General features: G+C 39.3%; 1 protein-coding gene across 1 annotated transcript in view; it reads left to right on the plus strand.

The window, feature by feature from the left end:
• Positions 1–19,239, plus strand: part of HOOK1 (hook microtubule tethering protein 1) — a 42,755-nt gene that overhangs the window by 664 nt on the left and 22,852 nt on the right. The window contains exons 2-3 of the mRNA XM_081011875.1: positions 6,760–6,845; positions 7,290–7,362. Of these exons, the coding sequence (XP_080868001.1) occupies positions 6,760–6,845; positions 7,290–7,362 (159 nt within the window). The remainder of the gene's footprint in view (positions 1–6,759; positions 6,846–7,289; positions 7,363–19,239) is intronic.

Here is a 19,239-nt window from a genome sequence, read left to right on the forward strand (position 1 = left end):
GACTGGTCTCAGATGGCAGGATCCACAGGGACAGCGGATCCCGATGGCGAGCTTTCTCCCGCCCTTGTTCCTGATGTAGGTCTTCCTAGGAGTAGGGTGCCATTTCAGGACCCGCCGCAGGTGCCAAAATGTCTTGGGCTGGTCCTGCCATAATCTACCACCGTCAGTCAGTATGTTCAGTTCAGTCATATAAACGAATCTGATGTGTGGCCCAAATTACACCTTATTTACCCAAACGTATGCTTCATTCAGTGCAGTTTTCCTCCCCAATTCTGCCGCCATGCACCTTATCTCTGTGCATGTTTTTTCAATGTGTTTATCATTGAGTTCAAGTAAATATGCCAGGAGCAGTTTATATAATTGTGCATGTTGCTAAGGAGCCAGCTTACAGGAGGGTTTTTGCTTCTATCTAATATATGATGAGGAAGTTGGCAGTCCTGCTTCATCAAAACCAAAGGTCATTTCAAGAATCCCTTATGCCATGCATCATGAAGACCGAGGAGTGCTTGGTGATCAAAGGTTGATAGTGACAATGTATTCTTATATGGGTTAAACTGAACTTCGCTGTAACCTAGAGTTCTAACTTTATTAAATTGCCACTGGAAAAGCAATCAATTGGAAAAATTGCATTGAATCTTATAAGCTGCCATAACAAACAAAGATATTTTAAAGGTAATAGTATATTTATCTAGGTCATGGAGCAAGAGACAAATCTAGTCTGGAAACCTTAGCAGTTTCTTGTGTTAAAACACACATTTTGGAGTTTTATTACTAAAAATCGTAAGTGGGGATGAGAGTAAAAGAAGTAGTCCCCATGCTCTCCACTTTTTTTCATATAGGTGGCTTTTGGATAGATTGATGGGAATATAAAGTAATGGACAAAACATAAAGCTACTACTCTTGTTAGTATATTATAATTCATTTCAACCAGAACCAATATACTGTCAGATATAAAAAAGTGTGCCCATTACTTGCAGTGCCACTGATTAAATGTGCACAAGTTCATTGCCTACAAGGAACTGTGTTGTAGAGGGTGAGATAAAAAAATGGAGTGAGGGGCCGTGATGATCATCCATTTCCAACCAATAACAGTGCATGGAGGTGGGTATATAGCCCCCTCCCTCCACTGTTTTAGGGGTCTAGGTCAGAGGAGGGTTTTCAAAAGAACAAAAAACTGAAGGCCACATTTTCTCATGGATCTGCATAGCAGCTAGCAGCTTTTCAAAGGCTTTGGATTTGACTCTTACTTTTCTACAGTAGGTTATAGTCCAGGATTACAAAAGTCAGGGGTTTACACACCCACCACATCTCCCTAACTTACGTACAGGGAAGAAGAAGGCAGCATCACACTTAAGGGATACTTTCAGTCAGGGCTGGTGAGGAGTGTGGCCTGGGGAAAGTCCTGGAGATTTAAGGTTCCCCATCCCTTCCCTTGACTAAAGGGAAGAAAGCCATTAGGACTCTAGTATCAGCCTGATGGCTACATGGCAGCACAACTGTAGCTCTTGATCTTCCCCTCTCCATCCCTTAAACACCAATTTATGTTTGTAAGCCTGGAATACTCCCCAGGCATACAGAAACCGCCCTTCTTTCTGGAAGATCCCATTTCACTACTGGTGCAGTGTCACTTTGCTTCCATAATATCAAAGGGAATGGTCATCCTTTGCTGCTTTGTGTTGGCTGTTCAACAATTTTCTTCCCCACTGTATTAGTTTCTGAAGCTTAACATTATTTACAGCCATATGTTGCTCCAGTCTGTGCAGCTTTAATTCTCCGTAATGATTTACTCTTGATGAAGAAAGAAAGAGATTTTTATTTGAAGGAATTCTTATTAGATAACTGAAACCTAAAGCTGTGTGATTAGCAGAAAGAGTTCAAGTGCCTGCCCGTATTAATTGCTACAGTCGTGGTATATACTCTTTGAGGCATCTTTTCTGTACCTACCATACTGAGAGTTACCACTTTGATCAGGGAAAAAACTCTCTGTTTCAGCTTAGCTTCCTTGTGAAACTTAAACCAGACACCTGAACTTCCATTTCCTCTTGATTTCTCAGGGTCAGGTTCGCACCCCATCTTTTTGCAGCTGCACAGATTTAGCCACATTTTCTTCTAGGTATAAATTACCGTATTTTTTGCTCTATAAGACTCACTTTTTCCCTCCTAAAAAGTAAGGGGAAATGTGTATGTGTCTTATGGAGCGAATGCAGGCTGCACAGCTATCCCAGAAGCCAGAACAGCAAGAGGGATTGCTGCTTTCACTGCACAGTGATCCCTCTTGCTGTTCTGGCTTCTGAGATTCAGAATATTTTTTTTCTTGTTTTCCTCTTCCAAAAACTAGGTGTGTCTTGTGGTCTGGTGCATCTTATAGAGCAAAAAATATGGTAAACCATTAGACTACTGAAATGTGCTGTATATGGTGCTACCCTTCTACCTGGTTCAGAAGCTGCAGCTGGCGCAAAACCCACCTGCTAGGGTGTTTAATGGGCAACCCTAATTTTTGGCATATTACACTGGTGTCAGAATATCTGCACTGGCTTACTTTTAAGCTACAAGGGAGTTCAAAATTTGGTTGCTGACATTTAAAGTCCTAAACAACTTGGGACCAGGATATCTAGCAGATCACCTCCTCGAGTCCAGGTGAACTTTAAGATCATCTGAGGAAACTTTACTGATCATACCACAACCAGCATATTCTCATTTTAGTTGAATTAAGGAAGTATTTCCCAATATTGCATATTTCTCCCAAATTGCATTGTGTATGATACAGTACAAAGGATCTCCTTTAATAAACAGGAGGGGAGAGACTTAGAATAGAACTGCAGTTTAAATTATTTATGGAAAAATAACTAGCCTTCATGTATTTTTGTTTGCTTATCTATATCAATTGCACAGCTGTCCTAAGGAATACAATATTTAAAATTTAATAATATGGTTGCATGCCATCCCAATCTCCGAGCGGTACAAGATTCCAGGGTTTCCAGGCATTTGCCCAGAGCCCTGTTTAATTGGAATAAGTGACAGCAGAGATTCTGGGGTCTTTAGGATACAGTATATGGTTTATTTACACATATTACAACCTGAGCCTAATCCTTACAAAAAACTGGCAACAGTGTTTCTTTCCTATGTATTTCCCTCCTCTTTCCTTATTTTTAACAAAATATTATTACTACGTAAGCTTTAGTTATTTTAAAAACACCAATATACTGATAATTCCTATTGAAACAAAGTATTTTGAAATATTCTTGTGCTGATTTGAATCATGGTGTATAATTCCAGGCTCTTTTATTGTGCATATTGTATTGTTGATCAGTACCTCCCATCATTTATACTGCATTATTAAGAAATACTACTGAACTATATACCACAAATCAAATACTGCATTCGTCAGAAAAACAGAATAGCTTGTTTTTATGTTCTTTCAGAGTTCCTGGAATAGCAAAACCATGAACAAGTTTTCTGTAAGATATGTTCATGTGGTTGACACCTAGTGGATAAAAGATGGAAGTGCTTCTTTAGAAAAGTTTGAGTTGAGCATGCTCTAGGCCTGTGCTTTTAGGAGTGGTTCCAAGATGGATCCCAGACCCAGAAACCATGACATGAAGCCAGCTGTTGTTTCGTCTTATTGGTGTAGCCTACATACATTGTATTTTCCTTGCATATATATTTCTGGGTACAGTTGGAAGTTGTTTTACCAAGTTTTACCAAGTGAAAATACTTTCATGCCAATGAATATCATAAGGAATAAAGTTGTGATCATTGTTGACTGTCCAGCTTTAAGAACCTAGCTGCTGCATTTTTGTACAAATTTTGTTGAAAAGTCAGTATTTAAAGATAGATCCTTACAGTGCACAAATCTAGTTGAAAAGTTCAAGATTATTGAATCAGTCTTCAGAAGCAAAAAGAAAAAGTATGGCTGTCAAAGACTTGATTCATGCTTCACTTAATGCCGTATAAAGCATAGTTGTGGTATACAGGAACACCCTTCTTAAATTACATAACCTTAATAAATATGTTCAGGAATGCAACCTAGGACTGTCTTCTGCAACTTGTTCATAACACAACTCTCACACTGAAGCCCTTACTTTCAAGTTAGCAATAGTTCTCTAGATGGTATCCAACAAAATCATACTAAACTTTTTTTTAATATTTTTGTAAATTACTTAGAAGGTGGTGTGGGTTTGTTTTTACAATCAGGTGGTGTATAAATTTTGTTAAATCCATACTTTGAATAGACCCATTGAAATCAGTTAAATTACTCATATTTATTTCAGTTTATTTATTTATTAAGTATGACTTAGTTGGTTTGAACCCTTTATGTACAAATGTATTTGTTTTAATGATTCCCTTTGCCTAAGAAAAAATCCTGCTCTCTTAATAATAATAGACCTTTATATGAATTTGAGATTGTTCATTTTGCTTCGCTTAAGTTATCTAAGTAGCCTTCCAACAGCTGTGCAAGATAGGTCAGCATTAACCTTTCTTGCAAACAGGGAAGTGATTTGTAACTCCCTGTATCACATAGAGATACCTTTTTGGGGTGTCTAACCTAAGCAGCAGTCTGGTTGTAGATTTCTGAAAATAAAAGGAAGAATTTGCTGGCAAACATTCCATCAGTACAGGCACTTCAGCTTTCCAGACACAACAATCCCCCCTTTTTCCTCCTGCATGCTCTTCTGGGCAGTGGCGTAGCGTGGGGGGTGCCAGGGGTGCCAGCCGCACCGGGCGCAACACCTGGGGGGGCGCGAGTCCAGAGGGAAGGGACAAGCAATCGAGGCTTGGTTGGGGTGGGGGGTCGTCGTCTCCGCCACGGCTTCTGTTTTCCGCTGCGCTGAGGCGAGCTGGGCACGGCCAGGCATGCAAGCGCAGCGCGTGGCCAAGCGCTGCAGCCTGGGGAGCCGGCGCCTTAGCGCCTCGCCGTCGGCCGCGCAGCCGTAGCCCAAGCTCGACAACTCATGGAGGGCGCCTCTCTCTCTCTCTCTCTCTCTCTGCCTGGAGGGGAGGGGCTTTCCCTGCTCTTTGTTCCGTTTGAGCAAACACAGCAACGAAACAGAGCTGGGTGGGCAGTAAGACCATGAGGCAGAATGCAGGAAAGCAGCCACTTCCTCTTTTCAGGTTTCCCTTCTCCGGTACCTACCCACCCACATTTATTGCGAGGGAAATCTAGCTGACTGCAGGGAAGGGGTTGGGTGCATGTAATGTGTGACAAAGGCATCAGGTGTACGTCTTGGGTGGAAAGGGTATAAGGGTGGGGAGGTAGAGTGCATTTAAAAAAACCAAAACATTGTGGATTTAAACAAGGAAAATGTAGCATAATCTACTGTTTGTAAGGGCCCTTTGGGATTGGTTTTACCCATCTCAGACAGTTAGCTCATAGTGTAAATAAAGATGGCTGTTGTTTACATTTTTTTAATAAAAGCATCAACAACGATCCTTTTGCACGGTCTGTTGTGCTGTGTTGCAGAACTTTTTGCAGTTGCAGGATTAGGGATGGTGTTCTGTGCTACAGTGGCGTAGCGTGGGGGGTGCAGGCTGGGCCGGCCACACCGGGCGCAACATCTGGGGGGCCGCGCTCCACGGGTTAGGGGGCGCAAAATCCACGGGTTAGGGGGCGCAAATTACTTGCCTTGCCCCGGGTGCTGACAACCCACGCTACGCCACTGCTTCTGGGGGTTCTCCTGATCCCTCCATGCCAATTTCAGGGGCGTGGGGAAGACACGGAGGGGGAGTCTGTTGTGCTGTTTGAAGTCCTTGCACAGGCATCAGGTCACATCCACACCATACATTTGAAGCTCATTCCCCACCTACAAAGAATTCTGGGAACTATGGTTTATTAAGCTATGTGAAGGGAAAACTACAGTTTCCTGGATTCTTTGGGAGAAACTGTTTTAAATGTATTGTGCGGCTGTTTCACTGGGCTTACTCTTAGTGTGTGATTTGCACATGAGGGGTTTGCTGTGAGTACCATTCATCTGGATATCAATATATAGTGAATCTTGCTTAGGTTGAATAAAAAGTGTTTCCAGGCAAACTGCTTGCTATACTCAGCATTCAGACTGCCTTGTGACACAGGCAGGTGATTGGGCTACTATCTTATTTATACACATACTTAATGTGATAGGATTATTTTGGATTATTGTACTGTGCTCTATGTAGGCCTGCCCTTAAAGACAGCCCAGAAACTTCAGTTAGTGCAGAATGTGGCCTTCCATATGATGACCAGGGCAGCCAGCAGGGATCACATTACACAGATCCTAAAATATTTTTGGTGATTGCTTATTTATTTCTGGGCTGAATTTAAGGTGCTGGTGTTGACTTATAAATTCCTAAATGATTTGGGGGCCAGGTATCTGAAGGAGTGCCTCTCTCTCTGTCAGCCTGCCTGGTTCCTTCTCATTGTTCCACAACCGGGGGTGATACATCAGATGGTAACGAGGACTAGGATCTTCTCCACAGTGGAACTGCAATTAAGGAATGCCCTCCTTTGGATGTATGGCAGGTGCTAACACCCTTGCTTTTTGGTGCCTGACTGAGATATGTGTTTTGTCCAGGCATTTGATAGATATTTTAATTGGTAATTTGAACTGGTTTTTTTTAACCTGCTATTTTTAATAAATGTGGGTGTATTATTGGTGTTTTAACATTTTGTAACCTTACCTGAGAACTGGAATATGGGTGGGCCAAAAATGTTCTGAAATGTATGCATTTTCTTTTGTTTCAAATTAGATAGAAATAGTTATATATATTCTTTCTTCCCTCTAGTTACAAACATTTAATACTGCTGAATCCTGTAAAGATGTTCAGGACTTAACTAATGGTGTTGCCATGGCACAAGTACTTCATGAAATGTAAGTTACTTTAAAGTATGTGTGTTGAATTATTTTGGTTTTCTTGTATATATGTTTGTTTTTCTCTTTCTTTTACACAGCAGTGTTTCATTGCAGATCCCATTTGCAAAATATATTAGCAAAATAAATCACATTCTTTTGTAACTGATCATCTGAGCTTTCTTCATAATCACTTTACCCTTCTTCCTTTATAAGGTACCCGACTTGTGTTATCTTGCAATTCAAATTTTCAAATACGATGGGAGGCAAAAGATGTGTGTTTGTGTGTTAAACTTACCGGTACATGGGAACAGTAATTGTGCAAACTTTTATATGTGAAACTCTACTTTGCCTTACCAGCAGTCTTTTCCTACATACTTTTATAATAAAAATAGGACTGGAATTCAGTCGTGAACTACAAACACTTTTGTGATATTTAATAAAAATGGATTAATTTTATTTTAGTGATGCTGCTTGGTTTGACAAAGTTTGGCTAAGCCGTATTAAAGAAGATGTTGGTGACAACTGGAGAATAAAGGTAAATGAAAATGTCAATGTGTGTGTACAAAAGATAACATTTCAAAGTTAAAACTACCGTATTTTTCGTCCCATAGGACGCTCCGTCCTATAGGACGCACCTAGTTTTTTGGGGGGGAAATAGAGGAAAAAATTTCCCCTTTATTTCCCCCCCAAAACCAGGTCGAGGAACAGCAGTATGGCGGCGCTCCGCCTCCCCGCTGTCCCCCGAGCTTGTGGGGCTGGCGCTGGGGAGAAGCGCGCTGGCCGATGTCTGCCCGGTGCGAAGGGCGCTCTGCAACAGGGCGCCCTGTGCGCCGGGCGGCAGGCTGCTAGCATTGTAAATTCATTTGGGGGGTGGTGGGGAGAAATGTAACTTTTCAGTATTCTTTCTCCACCCGCATATTGCAGATGGAGGAGAGGAGGGGAGAGAGATTTGAGACAGGAGACTCATAGTAATACTGCAGTGTAATTTAACCCGCTGTTAATGTTGTCATACTGCAGATGTGAGCAGGGTTACAGCTTACAGTCATATGATCTGAACATTTGAGACTGTGCCTGAGGTGTGTAGTAACTTGCCACAACTGCCTTAAATAAAATATTTAAGAACTGTCACTTAGCAATCCTACAGCCAGCATTTAGCAGTCTGAGAGGTTGCTGGAAGGAGCGTTAGTATTGATCCACTATAGAGGAGGCATGTTGGTGACCAGGAAACTCATTGAAAACAGAGAGCTTGGAAATCCCACTTTAGACTTCTACTTCTGCATTGGAAAAGTTGCATGGCATTGTTGTCCCCATCTCTCAGATACCCACAGCTTACACTGATCTCTTACAGGAACCCAAGTGTTCTTCAAAGGACTTGTAATTAATTTTTTTTTAATTTTTTTATTTTTTGCTTTCACCTGAGGCTGTTCTGGTTTTATGGTAATAATAGTAATATTAAGTCGTACACTGCAGTGTCCACCTGAGCCAATCATCTTCATATATGTAAAAATTTGTTCAGTAAAGGCTGTCATTGATACATTTAATGCCAAATGTGAAATACAGGAAAATCTTTGGAAAGTGAATTCACAGTCATAACTAATGTTTTCTTTTAAACCTTCTTAGGCCAGCAATTTGAAGAAGGTTCTTCAAGGAATTACAGATTATTATCATGAGGTATAGAAAAAACAGCAGCTGTTAAAGTAATACTTGGTTCACTATAGTCTAAATCTCAATTTGTTTGGTAGTGTTTTTGTTAAATCTCATCACGGGCATTGCTTCATATGTAAAATAGATACAGTACATGCAAAAATGATCTGGGTGGGGTTTTCTGCATTTTTCTAACTTGAACACACCCTGCACTCTGTCACCTGAAAATGGAATCACTTTCTAAAAGTGCTTATTCATGCATTATTTTGCAGGATGTTGCAACATTTAGAAGCTAGTACAGATATATAAAAATATTTAGTGAAATGAGCAAGATCCTAAGCCAAGATTTACAGGCTAAGTCAATGCTGCTTTGCCTCCCTTCTTTAGCAGCCCCTTGTTCCAAATCTCTGCTACCACCACTCCTCTTCCTACACTCACTGCAGAGTTTGTAGCATCAAGCCTGACTTGGTGGTACTGGTTCAGGGACATGCTAGTTGCTGAAAACTCTTGAGGGCAGGCCGCACAATTGTTTTCTCACTTCCTACTTACCCTTAATCATCAAGTAATGACAGACACGGATCATCAGCCAGATTTTTTTCAAGTGTGTGTGTGGGTTTTCCCTCTAGTTTTTTCCTGACTGGACTTGTTCTAATGTACTTGTATACTTTAATAAATTCCAGCAGACCCTGTAAAATGTGCTTGGTGCATGCATGATCAAAAAGAAAGTGTCCTTTACCACAAAAAAAGCTAGAGGGTTTTAACTTCTGCCTGCCTTCCAAATAATCTGACAAATTCTGCCTTCATGGACTAATTTCCTCCTCATGTCATTATGAAATTATAATGACAGATTTCCTCTGCAGTTTTTAGGTCAGCAGATTTCAGAAGATCTCCTTCCTGATTTAAGCCAGATATCTGAACATTCTGATCCAGTAGAGCTGGGCAGGTTACTGCAGCTTATTTTAGGCTGTGCGGTCAACTGTGAAAAGAAACAAGGTAAATGCTTTTCCTGTGAATCAGCCACCTTCTGCTGAGTTTTAAGGATCATATTAGCTTGCATGGAGAAGTTGTGAAATAGCTCGCGGAGATGAAACTGAAAGGGCACACAGCCTCTATACTGTATGATTTGTGAAGTGAAGTGAAACTTGGGTTGGTTGGGATACCACCCTTTTAAACCATCTCATCAGTGCAAGGATTTATTCCTAGGCTATGGAACTTTCCCCCCTCTTACCTGCAGTGCATGCCCAACACCCTCCCATAGCTAAAAAAATATTTTTTTAAAGCTTAAACTCTGCATGTGAGTTCTCAACATGTTTTAAAACTTTTGGTTAACAGAATGGATGCTATTTTAATAAATAATAATTTTAAAAATAAAATCAGATGTGAGACTCAGAATTCCAGTGTGCTTTAATTTTTGTTTTCAGTCTTCTGACCAACCTAAAACTGCAATCCAAAATGCTTTTTCTTGGAGTTAAATTCTTGACGAACATCTAAGAAAATGTGTTTAGAACCAAGGGTGTAAATTACCTTGACAGCTTGTTAATCTGTACCCTCAAATAGAATGACAGAGAATTCTGATGATGGAGTAACTCTGAATGTCATATAACTGAACCCATCCCACAGCCACATGTTTGGTGATGAGTATTTCTGCATTTTAGAGGGAATTAACTACAGCTATAGTTAAAGGAATTGCAGTCTGGCTAAAATGTTAATAATGATACTTTAACCTGCTACAGTATTTTCCATAATGAGTACTACAGAAATGTTAATACTTGGTTAGAAGTAAGGTTTTGGGGCGGGGTGGAGGGGTAGAGCAAATATGAAAGGGGTAATTTCTGTCTCCAGGTTTTTTAGGATATTTCTTCTTACAGAAAACAAACTTTTGCTAATTTTATCTTGTAGAGCATATACAAGTTATAATGACACTAGAGGAGTCTGTCCAACACGTTGTTATGGCTGCTATTCAAGAGGTAAGAAGTAGTTATAATACACACCAAAAATGAAATCATTCTCTTTTCTTAAAAAACAACAACAAAGGGTAGGGGATCTCCAGGACTGCAATAGTAACAAAACAATTGATCCTGGTTATCTCAGAATCTCTCGTTACCCTACTATCTTCTACATAGTTTAAAATAAGTTGTTTGATCAAAGTCTGGTTTCTTTGCAGGCACTATTTTGAGGGATTTGGTGTAAAGAAGGCACACATATGCATAAATGTATCTAGCTTTAGTGAGCATTTCACTTTTTAAACTTCACATAAGAAGTGCCATGTTATATTTATCTAAATTTGGATGTGTGTGTCTTATGTTTTGATATTTTTAGAAAATCTCCAATGACGTATTATTAAAGGGGGAAATGCAATTCGATCTATGAACTGGACTGATTCAGATTGTTTGTGCCAGTTTGGCATCTCAAAGACAAAGAACATGACAAGATAAATGGAAATTTTTGATGGCTTTTAGCTAACACGTGTTTTGTGGGTCAAAATAAAGTATACCTCATATAATCAATAGCAAAAAGGCCATTTTTATTTGAGAAGATTTAGGAACACAACTGGAACTGCCTCTAATCTAGAAGAGGTTGTGTGTGTTTTTGATGGGCACTGTTAGTTGGGCTCAAGGTTTTAGACAATTAGTTTTAAACTTAGAGAAATATGTTGTACATCACTTCTTCTTTTTTAAACATTGCAGTTGATGAGCAAAGAAATAGTGGGCTTTGTAAGTGAGTTGCCTGGCGATCTGGAGCAACAGGTAATTTTTATATGTAATGTTTCCAGCAGTGTTTAAGCCCTTATTTTATTTTTACCATAAGTTTCTACCTAGTGGATTTATCATTGTGTTCACCCAGTCATTTCTCTCTGTCCTAAGAGCCACACAGTGGTCACTGAATGAAATGATCTTTCAGTTCTGCAGTGGGAATTGCCCAGGACCATGACCGCAAGGTGTGGCTGGTTTTCAGATTTCTCACAGCCTGAAGGCCTGGATGTCTCGGTTCTAGAATAACTAAAAGCACCATAATCTGAGGATAGGTGAAATTCAGGCTAATGCCTTCAAAGGAAGCAGATTTGAACCAAATATCGAAGGGGAGGGGAGGGGGTCACACTTCCTAAGACTTAGTTTCTATTTACCCAGCGTTCTGTGTTAGTTATTTGGTGCCTGTCTATCATCTTCACAGTAGGGGGGATGCTGGGTATGTATGGTCATTAAATATATGTTGCTAAATCACTGAAAACAAAAACTCTCCAACATTTTGAAGCTGAAAAGAACATTGGAAGAACTCAATGAAGTACTAGCAGAAAAAGAAGAGCTGAAACAAAGATGCCAAGAACTAGACCTACAGGTAAGCTCATAATTTGTTCCTAAGTAATTTTCTATAAGCAGATTAATTTTGTAAATTTGATAGTTTTTCAAAATCACATTTCTGCCAGTTTCCTCTTTATAGCATTCACATAGTTGATTCTTCTGTTCTACAGTTTTTTGTGAGTTGTACTGTTCATCGTGCAATGCCTCATCTCTGCTTATAGCGAAGAAGATTGTATATCAGGTTCTTCTTGCATTCCTGAGGCCAGAGTTTCATTTTGGAAACTTGGATAATATGTATTATCACTTTATTCCATGTAGCTGCAGTGCTGTTTTCTGGCTGGGGTTTGGGCAGCAGCATAAGGTCACCATCTGTGACTTTATGCCAGCAGAAGAATTATTCACTGATGCTTTAAAGTGCTCGTGCAATGGTTCAAAAGGCTGTAGCAGTTTCAGTAGTGCTCTGTAATGCTCTGTTCAGAGATCCATTGTTTTCAGGGAACGGGAAGAGCCATTAGTTTTCTAATAGCATCTGCTAACCAGACATGTCCATCTGTGCTCCTCACTGCCATTGTTGGATGTACCTTATTTACTGTGTAATATTGTCCATTGTGGCAGCCATTTGATTCTGTCTTGCATTACGGTTAGTAGTTTGTGCAATTGAGTTTTTAATTAGGAATTTATAGATCAAATGCACTAAATACCTTTTCTGCCTGAATTCTGACTAGCAAGGCTAGTTGACCCAACATTGCAAAAGGGACACATTTCCTGTTATTTAAACTGGCAGAAGGAAGAAATGACAGTGATTGCAATTCTGCCCACACTTAATTGGGAATTGGCACTGTTGAATTTAGTAAAACTTTTTTGTGTAAAAACACATAGGATTGGACTGTAAGTTTCTTCCTTTCTTATATAGGAGAAGTAAAGGAATAGGCTGAGTATTTAAAGGGAGGGGCAGTATGCCTATGTAATCCACCTTAAGTTTTTTGGGAAATGTAGATTTTTAATAATAATAATAATAATAGTAGTAGTAGTAGTAGTAGTGCTGAATGTCTATCCTGACCCTGATCTTGCTTGTCTCTGGTCTAAAAAATATAAAATATATTTTGGCTAGCCTGGCACAATTAACGAATGCCTCTGTGATATACTGAATATATGTTTATTTGAAAATCAGGAAAAAAATTGCTTCTTGCTTAAACTAATTGTTAATAAATTCACTTATAAGGTCTCAGTCTCCCATGATACTTTACAAGAATTTATGAAAGGTAGGTTTCTTTTTGTTTCAGGGAAAAGTAACCCAAAGAGCACAATGCATTCTAAGTACCAATGAACTAACATGTGACTTGCTCTGACGTTTGATATTTTAAAATTAACACAATGGCTTTTACTAGAAAAGGCTTAAGAGCTCTGTTCTTTTAATCTGCGGCTCCTTTATGACTGTTAATATACTTACTGTTGTGTTCCCATTTCTTAGCTAGCAGCGTTTTCAGAAATAATTGCAAAATGCATGTTCTTGTATATGATGCTGTCTTATGGCTCCAGGAGTTCATTTTTGCCATAGCCATTCACGGCTGAGTATTAGTACCATGTAGCTTTTATATTTTCAGTTTACCAACCTGGGAATATTTTTCTCTCTAAGACTTCTTCATGCCATTTTATTTCTACTTATGCTGTACCCTGGAAACCTTATCTGAATGGACTCTGGCCTGATCTAGCATGGCAGTTCCTGCATCCTTATGCAGAGCAAATGGAAATTGCCTGGAAACTGGATCAGACTAGAGTCCTTCTGGTTTTTCATTCAAAAGCAAAGCATGGTGGTGAAGTCTTCCCTTGTTGATTATCTTAGCATCTAATATGCAGAAGTGCAATGTCTCTTTCCATGCAGATAATGTTTTGCTATTGTGGCTGATAGGACTTGCAGTGTAATCAAAGTTAAGGTATCTCCAGCCAAGATCTGAATTGCTGCAAGTGAAGAGAAAATAACCACATGACAGTTCCGTGTGTAGATTTGCAAAGAGCAACACAAGAATTTGAGCCACACAAGGCAGTAGAATTGCCGCTCATAAGCATATGGAAGCCTGAGTGATTAGGCTTTTTGTCTCATGAAAGGTTTTACTACAACTGTCTGGGGTAAGAGCACAGTGGCAGTAGCTGTCTTATGAACTGAAGATCTACTGTGGAACTCAGCCTAAGCCCCAAGCCCTAAAGACACAAATCCACTGAAATAAAATCAATGGGACTTGCTTCTATAAAATTTGATTATGTACATAAAAACAAGCATGCTATAATTTAATACAAGATAACAAAACTTTAGCAAAGGCAACCACTTAAAAATCTTTTTTGCTGCTAAGCTGCACTTTGTCTGTGAAACACATTATTTCACTGGGGTCACTTACCTGTACATTTTCGTCAGCTGTTTTGATGGATGAACCATAATCCTGAAGTGGGTTCTACCTCTTTAGGTAGCTGCCCTTCAAGAAGAAAAGAGCAGTTTGATGTCTGAAAATGAGATTATGAATGACAGATTGGACCAGCTGGATGGTTCTCTTGATGATACAAATACTGCAGTTGCAAAGAAGTATTTCAATGCACAAATGCAACTAGAGCAACTACAGGAAGAAAATTTCAGGTATGGATTGTTGTCATTTGATAGCCCTATCACTTCCAGTAAACTCTTAAATGGACTCCTTTAATGCACTCTGTGGTGTTGTCATTGAAAACAGTTCAGAAACTACAACTCATACAGAAACGGCAGCCTGATTGTTCTTAGTAGAAGTAAACCAGTCATATCATGTTACTCTAATTTTTGTGTAGCTGCAGTGGCATTGCTTATAAAGTCAGAACAGCCTGGGCCAAGTGTGCTCGTAGAATACCTGCTCTCATATTTACCTGCTCATTCGTGAATATCTCTTGAAGAGGCCTTGTTTAGGGTTCTGCTGCTAAGGGCAGTTCATAATTTAGGAATCAATGATACCACCTGTTCAGTGGTTCCACCTAAGCTGTGGAATGCAATCTGTAGAAAAACTAGAGAGACTACTTGGTGGTCTTCTCCTTCTTCTTCTTCTTCTTCTTCTTCTTCTTCTTCTTTTTGCCTTGTGTAAAAAATATATACATTTTCCACCAGGCTGTTGGCAAAGGAAATATCCTTCCCCCTACTATTGTAGCCCTATCTACCATAATTATGCTGCTTTTAATTGTTGTATTCTGTTGTTTTATCTTATTTATTTTAATTTTATGTCTTAATAGCTTTAGTTTATCCATCATCTTAATCTAATTTATGAGTAGACTAGGAACAGACTAGATGCAAAACCTACATTTTTAAAATGTTGTTATTTAGACAGGACAGCCAATCTATATAAACCTGCCCTTTGTATTCATGTGCATAAGGAATTTTGTAAATGCCCTTTGCATGATAAAGCACTGTTAAATATTCTTGTTCCACCACTGCAATAAATGTCCAGTAAGGTAAAATAATACACATGACTTGTGTTTAAAGAAGGGACTAATGGGAAATCTTTTCAGTAATCCTATTTTGTTTATGTAAAGGCTTGAAACTGCAAAAGATGATTATCGTGTTCATTGTGAAGAACTTGAGAAACAACTGGTTGAGCTTCAGCATCGAAATGATGAACTGACCTCTCTGGCAGAAGAATCAAGGGCTCTAAAAGATGAGATTGATGTTCTTAGGTATGCTAAAAATCAAATTTCACTCCTGCTGAAGGCTGTGTCAGTGCTACAGTTTGAAAAAGCTTGGGATTTCTTCTAAACTGCAGTACTCTATTTTGCATGAATGAGCAAATTTAAAGAGATCAATAGAGAACATTACATTGTAATATAGTACATGTTAATTAAGGGTTTGTATCACTGAAGCTGCCAATACTATTCTAAGTGATATTTAATGTCCTAGTCCTGAAAATGAAAAATATCCCAAGAACTAAGAGATGTTATCATGGATTTTTTATTTATATGTCTTCATGCATGTAACTGATAACTTAAGAAAATAGGATACCTTATACGCCATGAAAAGTAATATCTCACAACCACCATATCCTATTTCCCACAACCGTGTGGGAGTCAAAGCAAAGGTAAATTGTTTAGTGTTATACCACAGATTAAACTTTATTAGGATAAATAAATTTACTGATTCCATTTCCATGTTGCACCAAAAAATTGGCTACCTGAGTTTCTTATATCCTGATTCAGTAACAGTAAGTGGAGACCCCATGAAGTGTGTGTGAGGGAGAGGGAGACAGAGCTAGCTCTATTGGCATGTTGTACTAAAAAAACATTCTGTATACTTTGTTGAAGGTAACCCTATCCAACCCAGTGGGAACTTGCTTCAGAGTCTACCTGAATAGGATTGAGAATGCTAATCTGAGGGTCCATAGTGACAATTGAAGCAGGGCCGTCTTTATTCTAGATCTGTTAATCCAGAACTCTTTTGTCTCCAGCTCCAGCCATCATCAGCTCTAGCATATGCCTGAGAGGATGTAGGAAAAAAATATTGCCTGCTCTTGTATTTGTTGTTGTACAACAGCTGTTTTGTGTAATAACCCGTTTTGAGAATAGAGGCCTAACCTTTCTCTTGAAGCCCATATGCATATTTAATTTACATTGGCGATCCATCATGAATTCTGCTTGAGGATTTATCGCCATCAAATAGTGTTATGTAACTGAAAAGTCCTAATATCTCAACTGGGAGCTTTCTCTGCCTGAGCCCCATGGCTTGTATAATTCTATGAAAAGCAAAATTCTAAACAATGAATGTTTGTCACATTAGTTCACATTCTACTCTTGGGCACTAGAAGCAGTTAGAGACATGGTTTTTTAAAGAACTCAACTTTTGTAGTGCCCATATTTCTGAGAAAGACACACACAGGACGCTTTGCTCCTACAGGACGCTTGCTGACAAGACAAACAAGCTGGAGTCAACCGTTGAGGTTTACCGCAAAAAACTGGAGGACCTGAATGACTTTCGCAGACAGGTGAAATCGCTTCAGGAAACAAATATGATGTATATGCACAATACCGTTAGCCTAGAGGAAGAGCTGAAGAAAGCCAACGCAGCCCGTGCACAGCTAGAAACATACAAAAGGCAGGTAAGAGATAAGCTTTGCTTACATCCTCTTTGTACTTCTGTTTTTCCTTATTATTTCAGGTCTTAAAAAGTTGTGGTGTTTGGATCAGAATTGATTCAAATGTAAATTTAAGCCTCGCCACCATGCCAACCCCAAATTTGCAGCAGCTTCCATTCCTGCCACGCATTTATATGGTATGTTATTTCCCCCAATGGAACACTTGCCAGTGCACAGTGGCTCCAATATTTACCCTCGTATCTTTAAAGAGGCAGCACAGGGGCAGCAGTTTGCATGTATTAAATCCAAATATATTGTTGTGAGGCCTTTTTCTGTTTTCCTTTTGAATCCTAGAAGTGTACTCCACTGCAGAGGTGGACTCTGTGTTTATGGAAGAACACACAGAGAGCTGCCCCGTCACGAAAATGAATGACGCAACCCCTATAAGTGTGCTGAGTGTGCCCACTAAAGTTTGCATGCCTACAGCCAGCAGCTGGATCAGGGTACTTAGCTCCAAAGAAATTAAAAGGATATTTCTTTGTAGAATATTCGACTAAAGAATTCAAATGATACCAGCTGAATCTGGTGACTTGGAAGCTGAAGATACAGTGTGGTATTTGTCTGCTTGCTAAAGAGATAGTGGTCAGGGGTACATCTGAAATGTTTTAAATGAACAGCTAAATGTTGGACACAAAGTCATTAGATTAAAACAGGATGTTTGTAATGTTGCTGAAAGGGAGAACCTGGTTATTAGAACTCATGAAGGCATTTGTGTTAAATGACACTTAAATTCTGATGGTGGTATTCTTTCTTCCCCACTCCCACCCTTAGAACAATTTTTAAATAAACCAATTTAGAAGCCCTTTAAGACAACATGTGTTTGCCTTTTCAAACAAGGTCCAAGAACTTCATAACAAACTTTCTGAAGAATCCAAAAGAGCTGATACACTAGCATTTGAACAGAAGCGACTGGAAGAGAAGCATGAAGCGTTAATTAAAGAGAAAGAGGTACAGCTTCTAAAAGTGTAATAGAAATGTATTCGTATGTTTTTCTCCAAATACCTGGGATGCAAGATAGGTAGGATGTCATATTGATGGGGACCATTTTCTCTTCTTGCCAAGTAATGTAACCCTCTGCATCTCAAGGGATTTAACTGCAGAGATTGAGAGGCAGAAGGTAGCAATGCTGTAATTAAAATAGTTATTAAATAGTATAAAAATGAGATTTGCTAAACACAGCAAATATACTGCTTGAAGCCAGGGCTGACAGGATCTGCCAGTTTCAAATCGCTCAGTTTCTCATTTTTCCAGTCTTCAGTTCTCCATATTTCTACAGCAATTTGCAATTATAAAAAAAGCTCATGAAAATTCATTAGCATTATAGTGTGCATTTCTCCTAACACATTTTTGTATGCAGTTTTGACTAGTGTCAAAACTTTTTTTTTTGCAAGCAATTTATCCTAATATAATGTATTATTGCATGTTATTTTCACTAGCATATTCACTTTTATGTACTTTCCCCTAATACATGTGCTGTCAAAAACATTTTGGTTGGAGAGCTACATTGCAAAGTTTTGAAGGGTGGCTGTGCTTCAGTTCTCATATTGTTTCTGAATTTGCAAATTTGATAGATTCGCCTTTAAGCGTGAACTAAACTTAATTTCGCTCCCATTCCTAGTTGAAGCAGATTGTGTGTTGGTTTATGAGCTCTTAAACATTGAATAGTTGTTTAAACAGTGGTTTAACCAGAAAAAGCCAAGGTTTATATTTAGGTCAATTTAGTTAAAGTGTTTGTAAATGTTTCTGCCAGCCTTCTACCAGCTATAGGCCCCAACCTATTTGAGGTGAGACAAAATGGAATGAAACGTCTGTAAGATTTCAGGTTTTCAGGTCTCCTTATCCATTACAGTCCCTCAAACACCTGAATGTTGTGAGTTTCTCTAGAGTGGTACTCATTATAGTGCAGGGAAGCTTCAGCAGAAAGAAGCTAACAAAAAAATAAAAAGAAACTAGCCTGGCATCAATTGTCCATGTTCAGCAACTTCTTGTCTGGAGTACTGTAATGCACTATCTATGGTGCTGCCCTTGAAGACAGTAGGCTGCTGCTAGTGTAGAATGCTGCAGCCATGCTGATAAGTGGAGGAGCTAAGTGAAGCTATGTATCACCAGTCCTGAAAGCACTGCACTGGCTCCCAGCGAGCTGCCAGGTCTAATTCAAGGTACTAATACTAGCATAGGTAAAGGGACCCCTGACCATTAGGTCCAGTCGTGGCCGACTCTGGGGTTGCAGCGCTCATCTCGCTTTATTGGCCGAGGGAGCCGGCGTACAGCTTCCAGGTCATGTGGCCAGCATGACAATACTAGCATATAAAGCCCAAAATTACTTGGGACCCAAAG

The sequence above is a fragment of the Podarcis pityusensis genome, assembly GCF_964106645.2.
Source record: "Podarcis pityusensis genome assembly, chromosome: 6".
Taxonomy (NCBI): Eukaryota; Metazoa; Chordata; class Lepidosauria; order Squamata; family Lacertidae; genus Podarcis; species Podarcis pityusensis.